General features: G+C 32.3%; 1 protein-coding gene across 1 annotated transcript in view; it reads left to right on the forward strand.

The window, feature by feature from the left end:
* The first annotated feature begins 739 nt into the window (after nt 1–739).
* Nucleotides 740–15,752, forward strand: part of LOC126881211 (uncharacterized) — a 30,948-nt gene continuing 15,935 nt past the window's right edge. Inside the window, exon 1 of the mRNA XM_050645320.1 lies at nt 740–1,022. Coding sequence (XP_050501277.1) covers nt 845–1,022 — 178 coding nt within the window. The 5' untranslated portion in view covers nt 740–844. The remainder of the gene's footprint in view (nt 1,023–15,752) is intronic.

A 15,752-nucleotide genomic window follows, 5' to 3' on the forward strand; every position in this document is an offset into this window, starting at 1 on the left:
TGCCTAGATTTTGTGTCATTTTGGAACTACTAATGAAATAAACAATTTTAGTAGTTCCAAAATGACACAAAATTTAGGCATCGGATAAAAAAGTTTATTTGAAGAAAGTGTATTTTTTTGTTCTTCTTAATGGCGGTACAGGCTCGTTTTTTTAATATTGTATTTAATTACAGAGTAATTTCCACATATTAATATATTTTTCAAATTGGGCTCTGTACCGCCATTCTTTATTATATTACGAATACGTGTGCCAAATATCTCGAAAAAATATTCAAAATTACAGCCGTAATCTTGGAACGCGTTTTTGCTACCTGTTGATCGCTACTGTTTCCCCTTAATAAAAAAGGTTTTACTCATAACGAAGTGAGTGCGCTATCTTGTTTTGCAATCTTTGAAGTATTATTACCAGTTTCCCTACGAATCTACAATTTTGTTTTAAGCAATATTTTATTTTGTTGTTATAATGGAGTAGTGACTTCTACACTCATTTTCGTTCTTGTATAATTTTATTTTTATATATTTTAAATTGCTTTAATAAGTACTTTTATTTAATTTCAAAATTATTGTCGTATATTTTTTCTCTTTTTCCAAACTGTTATTTATGATAATTGTGAATGTAAAAAATTATTTATGCAATATGTTCTTGCTCTGACTCCTACTAAACCAAACATTTTATCAAAATTAAATTAAAACAAAGATTAAACGAATAATAATCTTTCTAAGGATCAAGATTATGCGCAACATTCGTTTGAACTGATAAGAAATAGCATTGTTAAACTAGCTAAAAACTGTTTCAATAGTTTAAAACAACTTTACATATTGCAAAATTATAGTTTGGATTACCATGAAGCCAATTCCAATATTTCTATACATTATTAGTTTTGCTTGTTTAAGTAAGTCAGCTACTATTGGTGAAGACAACTTAGTGCAAGTTCCAAGCGTCGTCATGCCAGTTAGGAATTATGAAGATCCTAAGCCAAAAGAAATAGTTGCTGTCGTTGTGGAGCCATGTCCATGTGCAAGTAAGCAACATTAACAAAATACTTTTAGATATAAACAATCTGTTTTACCATTATATTATAATACCATTATATATTATATAATACTTATATAAATATAAGTTTTATTTACTTACTTATCGTCGTCTACAACTTCTTTCTGTTATATTTTACCATCCATCCATTCTTTAACCATTACATATTTCTAATTGGAAATGCACTGCATATAAACCAGTCATCCCAGCCTATTTGTCTTAGTAAACTACACTACGAATAGAACTAAATACAACAGTACTTGTGTTCAGTATCTATTCGGATCATCGCATTTTCATTTCCCTCAAAATTTGCTAATCAGTTTAGGCACCGTAAGATTTCATAACTTAAATAGTAGAACCTAAAAGAAAACGTATGAGGCCGTCAATTTTCAGTGGCACATGCGTTGACACTGGAAAATAAAACTTTCCACTTATAGTAGGGGAGGAAAGTATGCTAAATGTGCAGTCACTCAAGCTCTTTGGGGACCTATTGGGTCGTGAAGAGTAGGTTTTAAAACAAAAAAAAGTTAAGTAAAGTTTTCCATTTTAGTGGGGACTTCCCATTTTAAATTTAATTTTCCATTTCCAACAATCGTTTTTTCCGATTATAGCGCCTTTTATTCATAATTCGAAAAAATGTTTCTAATATAGAAGTTACTTATTTTTAAGTAAGGAATCCGAATCTGCAATAAAAAATTGGGGTTCCTATTTAAAATTTTTAAGTACCCCCCACCCCACCTCCGTGGGGGGTTGTGTTTGGTACCATTCGATAGATTTTTCAAATATATTTAATAAGTGTATTTTTCAGTTTTTCGATCTGATGTTCATTTCGCGAAATATTGCGGGATTCGTATTTAAAATTTTTAATTTACCCCTCTCCGTGGGGAGTCGTCTTTGTTATCATTCGATAGATTTTTGACAAATATTGAGCACGTAGCTTTTAGTTTTTACATATATCGTTCATTTCGCGAAATATTCGCTTTTTTCTTGTGAAACTTTGTGACTCACCCATTTCCTTACGCCCCACACAAATCGTCAGATTTTTGAAATATATACTGTTTTCCATGTACTTAACTTACCGTATCTTAATCTGACGATTTCGAGTTTTTCTAAGGATATGATTTTTTTTCGCCCCCCCCCTTAACGAACGCCCCTGTGTTTAGAACCAATATATGGTAGATGTACATTTACAGGTTACCAGGATTCTCCCCATATGATAATCTGACGCGCTCGAGTTACTGCAAAAATCCTCGCTTGGGCTCCCCTACCATTATGGACGGGATAAATAATTAAAGGAGACAAATATAGTCAAAACACCCTCACTCCCAAATTCAATTTTTTTACATTCTATGTGAATAAAAAAGACAGCGCAATTTTAACCCACATCCTCTTCCCCCTCCCGCAATCCATCAAATACGTCATTTTTCAAATAAAAATATATTCCATTTTATTTTTTATTTTCTATTAGTATTACTCCTATTGAGCAACATAGGTCCATTTTCCGTTGGAATTTACCACGCTGAACAGACGGGGTTGTGAATTGCAAATTTTAGAATTCCCTCATGTCTTCTTTGCTTCAGCATCAGCCTTTTATCCATAATTCGAAAAAATGTTTTAAATAAAAGTTACTTATTTTTAAGTAAGGAATCCGAATCTGTAATAAAAATTGGGGTTCCTATTTAAAATTTTAAAGTAACCCCTCACACCACCTCCGTGGGGGATCGTGTTTGGTGCCATTCGATAGATTTTTCAAATATATTTAATAAGTGTATGTTTCAGTTTTTCGATCTGATGTTCATTTCGCGAAATATCGCGGGATTCGTATTTAAAATTTTTAATTTACCCCCACCCCTCTCCGTGGGGAGTCGGCTTTGTTATCATTCGATAGATTTTTGACAATTATTGAGCACGTAGCTTTTAGTTTTTAGATATATCATTCATTTCGCGAAATATTCGCTTTTTTCTTGTGAAACTTTGTGACTCACCCATTTCCTTACGCCCCACCCAAATCGTCAGATTTTTGAAATATAGACTGTTTTGCATGTACTTAACTTACCTTGTCTTAATCTGACGATTTCGAGTTTTTCTAAGGATAGGTTTTTTTTCGGCACCTCCTTAACGAACGCTCCTGTGTTTAGAACCAATATATGGTAGATATACATCTACAGGTTACCAGGATTCTCCCCATATGATAATCTGACGCGCTCGAGTTACTGCAAAAATCCTCGCTTGGGCTCCCCTGCCATTATGGACGGGATAAATAATTAAAGGATACAAATATAGTCAAAACACCCTCACTCCCAAATTAAATTTTTTTAGATTCTATGTGAATAAAAAAGACAGCGCAATTTTAACCCACATCCTCTTCCCCCTCCCGCAATCCATCAAATACGTCATGTTTCAAATAAAAATATATTCCCTTTTATTTTTTATTTTCTATTAATTGGTATTACTCCTGTTGAGCAACATAGGTTCATTTTCCGTTGGAATTTACCACGCTGAACAGACGGGGTTGTGAATTGCAAATTTTAGCATTCCCTCATGTTTTCTTTGCTTCAGCATCAGCCTTTTATCCATAATTCGAAAAAATGTTTCAAATAAAAGTTACTTATTTTTAAGTAAGGAATCCGAATCTGTAATAAAAATTGGGGTTCCTATTTAAAATTTTAAAGTAACCCCTCACACCACCTCCGCGGGGGATCGTGTTTGGTGCCATTCGATAGATTTTTCAAATATATTTAATAAGTGTATGTTTTAGTTTTTCGATCTGATGTTCATTTCGCGAAATATCGCGGGATTCGTATTTAAAATTTTTAATTTACCCCCACCCCTCTCCGTGGGGAGTCGGCTTTGTTATCATTCGATAGATTTTTGACTAATATTGAGCACGTAGCTTTTAGTTTTTAGATATATCGTTCATTTCGCGAAATATTCGCTTTTTTCTTGTTTAACTTTGCGACTCACCCATTTCCTTACGCCCCGCCCAAATCGTCAGGTTTTTGAAATATAGACTGTTTTGCATGTACTTCACTTACTTTATCTTAATCTGACGATTTCGAGTTTTTCTAAGGATAGGTTTTTTTTTCGCCCCCCCCTTAACGAACGCCCCTGTGTTTAGAAGTAGATGTACATCTACAGGTTACCAGGATTCTCCCCATATGATAATCTGACGCGCTCGAGTTACTGCAAAAATCCCTGCTTGGGCTCCCTACCATTATGGACGGGATAAATAATTAAAGGGTACAAAGATAGTCAAAACACCCTCACTCCCAAATTCAATTTTTTTACATTATATGTGAATAAAAAAGACAGCGCAATTTTAATCCACATCCTCTTCCCCCTCCCGCAATCCATCAAATACGTCATTTTTCAAATAAAAATATATTCCATTTTATTTTTTATTTTCTATTTGTATTACTCCTATTGAGCAACATAGGTCCATTTTCTGTTGGAGTTTACCACACTGAACAGACGGGGTTGTGAATTGCAAATTTTAGAATTCCCTCATGTCTTCTTTGCTTCAGCATCAGCAATTTGTCAGCAATTTTTTTTAAATATTTTGTTAGATTGAAAACTTTGACTTTGACGTCATTTTTCGTTTTTATTGAATTTATACTTCTTTAGGCGAGACTGGGAAAATTGTTGAGCTTGAATTTTTTATAAAAATAACAGTATGGTGTAAGTGCTCATAACAAGGTGAAGTTAGTTAGTTAGTTGCTAAACTTTCAAGTTACGTACAGTGCACAGATTTTAAACGTACCGGTGCGTGGGAGGTGGCTTCTATGTGCTCTATTATAGTCGGTGCATGAGAAACTTTTCGAAATAATGAAAAAACAAATTTTATATTATTTGTAACTTTTGCAACGTGCAGATATATTGTCATTCCATCATTTTCGTGATCGTCCCAGTAACCTTAATACTATTTTGGAAATAATCTCCTACTGTTCCTTTATTAAGAATAGGAAACAATAGTCCAGGGTAATAAGGATTTTCTCAGGACATTCAAAGATCCAGGTAGCTGACTACTTTTTTAGTTATTGTAGACCTATAGGAAGAACACGTACCTGTTTCCTGCCTAGAGTTCGTGTCCGTTTTTTAATTATTAACAATTTATTGCACAAATCGCAATTTTTTCGATTTTTTGCACCCTATTCAGAAGCTAAACAATTGACATAAAACCACAAAATTTAATGTTTTAGAACATTAAAAAACCTTCAAAATACCGATTTTTGAAAGTTAAAAAGGTAATTTGTTGCTTCACAAATTGCAAAATAAATGAAAATCGATATTTGTTAATAACTTTTACTAAATTTAACTTAGAATTTTAGGGTTTCACCCTGGTTATTTTGGTTATTTTGGTACTTAACAAACCCTCAAAATTTGAGACCAATCCATTCATTAGTTTAAAAGTTATTCTATTTGTTTATCCCAGAGACATTTATTTTGCCATAACATAAGACAGAAAATAATAAACATTGGGCAATTCTGAGTATGCCAAACAAAAGTAGAAGACTGATAGTATCAAAATGTATTAAAAAAAGATGAAAAAATTAATCAATATAATCAAAAATTCTAATGCCAAATTTTTGAAATTTTGTAGTTTATAAACATTTTAGTCCTGTCGCCAGTCAGTAGGGGTACAACGGCCACCTTAATTCAGATGGACTTACCCAAGTTTTCGTTATGTATTTTGACCTGTAGAACACGAATGTTTTGGGTAACAGTCGATCCGGATGTCGATAAGATTGTTATAAACAAAGAACTTGAGGAATTGCATAACAGCGATTTTTCGCAAAACAAAACATTTTTTTATATTTTTTGGGTCATTCTAAGCAAAAAATGTTTTTAGAAGTTTTTTCGTAGGATGCATAGTTTTCGACATAACCGCGGTTGAACTTTCATAAAATCGAAAAATTGCAATTTTTGAACCTGAATAACTTTTGATTGAAAAATAAAATAGTAATTCTGCTTACCGCATTTGAAAGTTCAAGTCAAATTCTATCGGTTTTAATTATTTTCATTGCTAAAAATTAATTTTTTCATTGTTAAACAAAGCTATAAACACATAGTGATTGAATTATGTTTTCAATGCATTTCTAATTTGAAATCGAACGAGTAGGCGCGCATACAGAATTTCTACGTATATTACTTACATTAAAACGCATGCATTGGGCACGGGAAACACTATGTGTTTATAGCTTTGTTTAACAAATAAAAACTTAATTTTTAGCAATGCAAATAATCAAAACCGATAGAATTTGACTTGAACTTTCAAATGCAGTAAGCAGAATTCATTTTATTTTTTAATCAAAAGTTATTCCGGTTTAAAAATTGCACTTTTTCGATTTTTTGAAAGTTCAAGCGCGTTTATCTCGAAAACTATGCATCCTATGAAAAAACTTGTAAGACCATTTTTTGCTGAGAATCACCCAAAAAATACAAAAAAATGTTTTGTTTTGCGAGAAATCGCTGTTATGTAATTCCTCAAGTACTTTATTTATAACAATCTTATCGACATCCGGATCAACTGTTACCCAAAAAATTCCTGTTCTACAGGTCAAAATACATAAAAAAAACTTGGGTAAGTCCACCTGAATTAAGGAGGCCGTTGTACCCCCTGGCAACAGGACTATTTAGAATAACTTGACAAATATTGTCCGTAGGAAAAATCTTTTTATATATTCGGAAAGCTAGTATTTTAACACGAATTTTCATATAAAAAAATGTAGCCTGGGTTCATTAGGGACAAAGTTAGAAATTTGTTTTTTTTTAATTCACAGCTAATTTGTTTATAATAATTAAGGAATTTCATTGATATCATTTTAAATAATGGGATTTGTATTTTTTTTTTTAAATTTGCATAAACATTGTATTTTCACAGCACCCTCTACGATTTTTCAACATTGTAGTTCAAAGGGTTACTAGGGGAACCTATGACCACCGAGTTAAAATACCGAAAAAGCAATTTCCAACTAATACAATTTTCTGTATCTCCGGATCAACTCAATTTATTTTCATCTTTCTTTTTTTAATGTTTATGCAATTTCTACGTACATTACAAATATGCAATTTGTTTATAAATTTATTAATTAATAATCAGTCTAATTTGTTTAAACAATTCTTGAAAAAATATTTTTTTACAAAAATCTATTTTTTTAATCATAGTATCATTAATGATCATACAAAACGTTAAAGTTCACTTTAATAAATAAATAATTTTTATTAGATAATTATTTATTGAAGATAATTTATTTATTTTAAAGTACAGCTTAACTTTTTCTATAATCAAGTATATTCAAATGGGAAATAAGCCACAATTGTGGCTTATTTCCCATTTGAATATATTTGATTATAAAAATGCCACAAGAAAATAGTTTCAGAACAACTTTTTCTATGATTAATAATAATAGTCTGATAAAAAACATGGATTTTGGGGAAAAATTATTTGTTCAAAAATTGTTTAAACAAATTAGATTGTTTATTAATTAATAAATGTCAAATTGCAAATAGACAAATTACATATTTGTAATGTACAGATAAATTACATACAAATTAAAAAAGAAAGATCAAAATATATTCAGTAGATCCCGAGATATAGCAAATGATAGTAGTTTTAAGTTGCCTTTTTTAGTTTTTGAACTCGTGCATTTGTCGGCTCCCAGCTCCCCCTTCACTTACCGTGACTAGTCACCACCTGAACAACATTTTTAAAAATTCGTGTAGAATACCAACTTTTCGAATATGTAAAATGATTTTTTCTATGGACAATATTTTTAAAATTGTTCTAAATATTTATAAACTACAAAATTTCAAAAATTTAGCGTTACTATTTTTGACTATATAAGATAATTTTTTATCATTTTTTAGTACATTTTGATAGTATCACTTTTCTACTTTCATTTGACATACGCAGAATTGCCTTATCTTCATTATTTTCTGTCGTATGTTATTGCAAAATAAAGGTTTCTGGGATAAACAAATAGAATAACTTTTAAACTAATTAATGGATCGGTCTCAAATTTTAAGGGTTTGTTAAGTACCCCAATACACAACTTTGGGTGAAACCCTAAAGTTCTAAAGTAGTTTTAGTAAAAGTTATTAACAAATAACGATTTTCACTTATTTTGCAGTTTGCGTAGCAACAAATTAACTTTTTAATTTCCAAAAATCGGCATTTTGAAGGTTTTTCAATGTTCTAAAAAATTAAATTTTGTAGTTTTATGTCAACTGTTTAACTCGAAAAAATCGCGATTTTTGCACTAAATTATTAATCATTAAAAAACGTACGCAAACTTTAGGCAAGAAACAGGTAAGTTTTCTTCCTATAGGTCTACAATATCTAAAAGAGAAGTCAGCTACCTGGATCTTTGAGTGTCCCGAACATGGTCTATTTCCATCTTATTACCCTGGTCTACAAGTGCAATATTACGATAACATTTAAAGCAACCAATACACTCAGATGAAACACTAATACACTCATAGAAATAATGCAGAATTACACAGAATAATCAGAATTTGATGTACCCAATTTCTGGGGGTAATAATACACTTGGGAGCAAAAAAATCGACTCACTCGATGAATTATACACGTTAGATGTCTCTAGAAGTGGAATATTGTGGAAGCTGTGGAATATTCTAGCATATATAAAACATTTAAATTAAATTTTAATTGTAGCCTTAGGCTCTCTTAACATTTTGTTTTTTGATCCAATCGCTTGTGTTCGATAATACAGCGTGTCTACTTAAGTTGGAAACATATGGGAAACTTTTTTGTTATTCATTTTACGAAAAAAAGTTATTCTTTATAAAAAGTTCTGCATGCTCTAAAACCTAAGATTCAATCATCAGATATCAAATTTTGTCAATATTATACGAGGTATGTCAAAAAATATGAACTTCGTTCAAGAGTAAAGTACCTTTATTTCTCTCAATATCGAAAATTCTTATTATGAAAAGTTGTTTGGAAATAATAACTAAGATCAAATATGCAATTACATGCTTCTAATTGGAAAAAAATATTTTCCCAATTTTTCTCAAATTTATTGATACTAACTTCGTTTTTATTTATTACACATACGATAACTCTTTTATTATTACTTCTACGAAAAAAAGGTATTCTTTATAAAAAGCTCTGTATTTCCTAAGGCCGAAGATGCAACCATCAGATATCACATTTTATTTATTTTATACGAGGTATGTCAAAAAATATGAATTTCACTCAAGAGTAAAGTACCTTTATTTTTCACAATATTGAAAATGGTTATTTAAAAAGTTGTTTAGAATGAAAAGCTATGTTTCAATATGCAACTACATCCTTCTAATTGAAATATTGTGAAATATAAAGGTACTATAATCTTGAGCAAATTTCATATTTTTTGACACACCTCGTATAAAATTAATAAAAGTTGATATATCATGGTTGTGTCTTAGATTTTAGACCATGGAAAGCTTTTTATGAAGAATAACTTTTTTTCGTAAAATGAATAATAAACGAGTTATCATATTTGTAATAATTAAAAACGATGTTGGGTATCCATAAATTTGAGAAATTTTTTTTATTTTTTCTTTCAATTAGAAGCATGAAATTGCATATTTGATCTAAGTTTTTAATTCCAAACAACTTTTTATCATAAGAATTTTCGATATTGAGAGAAATAAAGGTACTTTACCCTTGACCGAAGTTCATATTTTTTGACATACCTCGTATAATATTGAGAAAATTTGATATCTGATGATTGAATCTTAGGTTTTGGGGCATGCAGAACTTTTTATAAAGAATAACTTTTTTTCGTAAAATTAATAATAAAAAAGTTTCCCATATGTTTCCAACTTAAGTAGACACGCTGTATACTTTTATATTACAAATGAGGTATGCTATTTGGTTTTGATCAATATCATTCCAAATCTCGAGAGCTGCTGCTTCTACCTCTTGTAAGGTTCTAGGAGGTGGCAAACGCTGTCGTAGTCTTCTGCCAATTATGTCTGACAAATGTTCGATCCAGTTAAGATGGCCTATGCAATGGCCAATTCAAAGTCCGAAGATTTACCTGTTGTAAATATTCGGTTACAATTCGTGAACGTGAGGTCTTGTATTATCGTGCATTAACAAAAAATTGCTAGCAACATAAGGAGGCGATAGCATGGTAGCTAAGTCCTTCGCTATGTAAGGTCAGCGCTTGAACACACTCATCGCGGGTCAAATTCCTTGTAGCGCATTCCATTTCTATCAAACAACAAAAAAATACGAACCTAATTGAAACTTTAAACAATAAATCTACTACTTTTTGCAACAAACCAGACACTTTTGACTGTTAACAATTTGACATTCATTAAATTGTTAATTAAATAGCCATGTTTTAAAACATGGCTAGTTGTTAACATACCTAACTTTTTTATCATCTTCTTCTTCTAAGGTGCCTATCGTTGGCGATCAGCATGGCTATCCCAACTTTCTATCATCTAACATGAGCAAATGAATCAAAAAAGAAAATGTTAATAAAGCCTAATAGACTAAGAGCCGCTATAGGTGAAATTTCTTAATCATTTTAGGCACGACGGGACCCTATAACTTAAATAGTAGAACCTAAAAGAAAACGTTTGAGCACTGTGCCGTCACTTTTCAGTGGCACATGCGTCTACAGTGGCGCATCAAACTTTTCACTTATGGACGGGATACATAAATTAAAAAATACTCTCCCTCATTACCAGAATTTAATTTTTTTCATTTTTTAAGTTATATGTGATTAAGACATAAGATTCATTGTAACTTTAACCCACCACCCCTTCTCCCTGCCCCCACCATCAAAAACTTTATTTTTCGATTTTATTTTTGTTTTTGGTGGGATGAAGTCAATTTTAAAATTTCAAAAAATTCACACGCATTGTTAAGGCTTTTATAAAACACGTCTATTTTTTATAGACCTGTAGGTGGAGTGTACATAACCTCAAAAAAATTTTAAATTTTTTTTTTTTGGAAAAAAGTATAAAACTTTTTTTTGGGGATAACTGCAGATCTAATTTTTTCTTAGTCTTGTGTATTTTATCAAACACTATATTTTTAATTTTTTTCAGATTGTTCTGTAACGCTGGTCACCTTCAAAAATCCAAAAAACTGTTTTTTAAGGGGGTTTTGTGGGGTTTGAACGTGTTTTTCTGATTTTTAAATATTCTAAAGGACTCAGTTATTTCAAGTTACATATAACCTACAAAAACAAAATTGATTTGATATAATATGATGTCTATAAAATAGGGAAAATCCCCCAAAACCCCCCAAAAAACAGTTTTTCGGATTTTTGAAGGTTACACAGAATTACGGCCTTACGGAAAAATCTGAAACAAATTAAAAATATAGTGTTTGATAAAACACACAAGATTAAGAAAGAATTAGACCTGCAGTTATTCCTCAAAAAGAGTTATACGCTTTTTTGAAAAAAAAATTTCTTTTAATTTTTTGAGGTTATGTACACTCTACCTATGGGTCTATAAAAAATAGGCGTGTTTTATAAAAGCCTCAGCTATGCGTGTGAATTTTTTGAAATTTTAAAATTGATTGAATCCCACCAAAAAAAAAAAAAAATAAAAACCAAAAATGAAGTTTTTGATGGTGGGGGCAGGGGGAAGGTGGTGGTGGGTTAAAATTACGCTGAATCCTATGTGTTAATCACATAGAACTTAAAAAAATAAAAAAAATTAATTCTGTTAGTAAGGGAGGGTAACTTTTAATTTATTTATCCCGTCCATAAGTGGAAAGTTTGATGCGCCACTGTCTTCGCATGTGCCACTGAAAAGTGACGGCACAGTGTTCAAACGTTTTCTTTTAGGTTCTACTATTTAAGTTTGTAATAAAAATACTACTTTGCAGTAGTATTTGTAGAACTAGAATGCTAAGGTGAAATGGGTAAGTGGGTGAGGAACTGATAATAGAAGTATGGGGAGACAGAGGCAAACTAAATAGAATTGGCTAGAAAGAGATGCAAAAGAACAGCTTGACACTCAAGGATGGGTACGGCTCATTTGCATGCCTGTCGAAGAACAGTAGCTCAACCTAAAGAGAGATGATGACTAGAAAAGGGAAATCTTAAGATAAAAATATATGTTCAGAAAATAAATTAGATAAATATAATAATATAATAAAAATAGAAGAATATAGAAGATAAATAAAATAGACTGAATTATGGGCGCCAGAAGTTGGAATGGACCAAACTTCCAGGTATCTTACACTGCTGTTAAATAGTAAATATATTAAATTCAAAAATGGAAAAAAAATAATTGATATGCAAAACAAATAAATATTTGACAGCAGTATAAGATACCTGGGAAAATGATCGAAGATCATTTTCATGGCGCCCATGATTTGTTAGATTTATTTATTTTGTTCGTCTTTAGCAATTATCCATCTTCATTCAGTTTCAGTACATTATTCTTATTTTATTATTTCATCTTTTAGTCATCATTACTATCTATATAGAGCTTATGTTCTTCGACAGGCATGCAAACGAGCCGTATCCATCCTTGAATGTCAAGTTGCTCTCTTGCATCTATAGCTAGCCAACTCTATTCAGTTTGCCTCTGTCTCTTCCCACTTCTACTTCTATCCCTTCTAATCCCCCTTTCTTCAGTACTACTGCACTTTAGTAGTATTTTTCCTATTGCGGCTTCTCAACGTAGAAGCCACTTCACCCCACCTCTTTACACACACCCCACTCTCTCTCTTCATTTTTATTCCTATAGTCTTTTCTTTTTTTTTTTCCTTACTTCTGTTGGAGTATATCTTGCTTTTTACTTTCACTCCAACAGAAGTTTTCTTATTTTTGTTACACTATTATTTATAACGAGACAGTTTTAAAGAGAATCAGAGAAAGATCCTGAGATGAGATCCTGAGAAAATAGTTGCTATTAAGAATTTTCCTATACCTAAGACCACCACCCAAGTCCGTAGGATATTGGGAATGTGTGGATATTATCGCCGGTTTGTACCTTCGTACTCTACCTTGTTGTCACCTCTTACTGATCTTTTGAAGAACAGGAAAAAGGGGCAGACCATTACTTGGACTCCTGAGGCCGATGAAGCTTTTAGGCGCGTTAAAGAGGCTTTAACTAGCGCACCAGTCATGATGTCACCTAATTCTAATGAGCATTTTTATTTGATGACTGATTGCTCTAATACTGCTTCTGGTGGCGTATTGTTCCAGTTGAAAGATGGCTCGGAACATCCCATAGCTTACACGAGTAAGAAATTGAATAAGGCACAGAAAAACTATTCCACCACGGAGAAAGAACTCTTAGCTATCATACATGGGTTAGAAGCATTCCGTTATTATTTAGAGGGTCGTAATTTCACTATAATTACGGACCATAGTTCCTTGTTATGGCTTCATAGTATGACAAACCCATCTCAGAGACTTTCCCGATGGATATGCAAACTGGCTGCCTATTCCTATAAGATTGTTCATCGAAAGGCCAACGGTGTAGTGGTTGCTGATGCTCTTTCCCGTGTCCATGATCTTAATGTCTTAGATTTGTCCACCTTAACTCCTGACGAGTGGTATCAGAATATGATTGATAGGGTTACTCAAGACCCACAAAATTATCCTGATTTTAAGGTAGAGAACAATGTACTCTACAAACATATCTTAAGTCCTATGGAGGCCTTATCCAATATGTCAGATTGGAAAATAGTTGTACCTACGCCAAATAGGGAGAACATCTTACGTATGTTTCATGATGAAGTTACTGCTGGACATTTTGGTTTTTATAAAACTTTTAATCGAATTACCGAATTATATTATTGGCCTGGCATGCGCAAGTCTATCAAAAGGTATATCTCTAAGTGTATAGTTTGTGCAACTTGTAAACCCAGTAATTTACCACAAGCTGGACTCATGGGATCCTTTAGGAATATTAATTTTCCTTGGCAGATAATCTCGTTGGATCTCATTGGACCTTATCCTCGTAGTTATAAGGGTAATACTTATTGCTTGGTAGTTGTGGATTATTTCACCAAATTTCCTTTAGTTTGTCCTCTTCGTCAGGCCACAACTCCAGCAATTTTGAAATATTTAGAGGAACAAGTCTTTTTGTTGTTTGGTGTTCCCCAAATTGTGTCATGTGACAATGGTCCTCAGTTTATTTCGAAGGCTTTTAAAGACCTTCTAACTAAATATAAGGTTCAGAAGACCTTCTATAATGCTGCCTACCATCCTCAAGCCAATCATACTGAGAGAGTGAATTGCAGTATTGTCACAGCCCTAAGGTCCTATACATTCCCAGATCACAGAGCTTGGGATCAATATATCCATTCCATAGCTCAAGCCATAAGGACCTCTGTCCATGAGGTTACCCAATGTTCTCCTGCATATTTCAATTTTGGTAGACATGTTGCTTTATCTGGTGACTATTTTGGTGCAATTTCAGACACTTCCACAAATCTCCCTCAGATATCCGATAACCTTCATCACTTAGATGATCTCCAGACTCTACCTCAAATTTTTTCTGACATTCGGAAGAAGTTAAAACCTTCGTATCTCAGGAACCAGCAGCAGTATAACGTGAGGAAAAGAGATCTGCGATTCTTCGTTGGAGATAGAGTGTTGAAGCGAAACTTTTTGAAGTCTAATAAGGGTGATGCTATTTCGGCAAAATTTTGCCAGAAATATATTCCCTGTACGGTTGTGAAGGTAATATCTCCTTTAGTATATGAATTAAAGGACAATTCGACTAACAAACGAATTGGACAATTTCACATAAAGGATTTACTGCCTGATAACACCATGGATGAGGTTGATTCGTCATCTTCGGAAGAAGATTAACTTTATAGGGTTGTTTGAGCTAACCTCTTCCTCTATTTGTCTTTAGCTCGATCCTTATTAAGATTCAGTATTTTAGTTTAGTATTTTATTCACCAGATAGAGCAGGTACATAGCTCAATTTTTATCTTTTGGCATGGTTGTTAGATGACTTCCAATGTATGAATCATTAGGTTAATTATTTATGTAGTACTCTTATGTATGAGCTTATCATTTTTTTTTTCATTATTAATGCTGCACTTTAATTATTATGAACCAACCTTATTAATTACTAACCCTGTCAGTTGGATCACCTAGTTAATAAGAACCTACTTGTATTTTTTAGAGTGCGCACCTCACCCCTTAGCATAGAAGGGTTGTTGATTATTGTATATTTATATATTTGAATATGTAGGCTCATACAAGTACGTTGGTTTAATATTGATATTTGGTATGGAACTATGGAACTAACAATATTATACACTACTTATCTCAGGTTGTGTGTTGTATTTTTGATATTTGATTAAGTACATACTAGTTTTTGTATATGTATCTTTTATTATCTGGTTATGAGATTTGTCATATTGGAAAGATGGGGTGGTTCTTAATTTGATATTGGTTTACTTTATCAACATTTGTCACAGATATCTTAAATACTTTATAATAATTCATATCCTTATGCCCTGAGTATGATTCTGGAATTAGTTTGGAATTCTGATGTATGTATGGATTTCTTCTTAAGAACTAGTCTGCCAATGCTCTGTAATTTGGGTTCCTAGGTAACCTAGTGAATGCGTGGGTTCGAAATTCAGCAACTGATTACTGTTATCCGATTTCGTAACCTATGTTTTCATAGCAGAGTACGCAGATGTTTATTCATCTGGTCAGGAAATGTTGGCCACATGTCCTGACCATCCTTGTGTAATTATTCCAAT

This window comes from Diabrotica virgifera, chromosome 1 (assembly GCF_917563875.1).
Source record: "Diabrotica virgifera virgifera chromosome 1, PGI_DIABVI_V3a".
Taxonomy (NCBI): Eukaryota; Metazoa; Arthropoda; class Insecta; order Coleoptera; family Chrysomelidae; genus Diabrotica; species Diabrotica virgifera.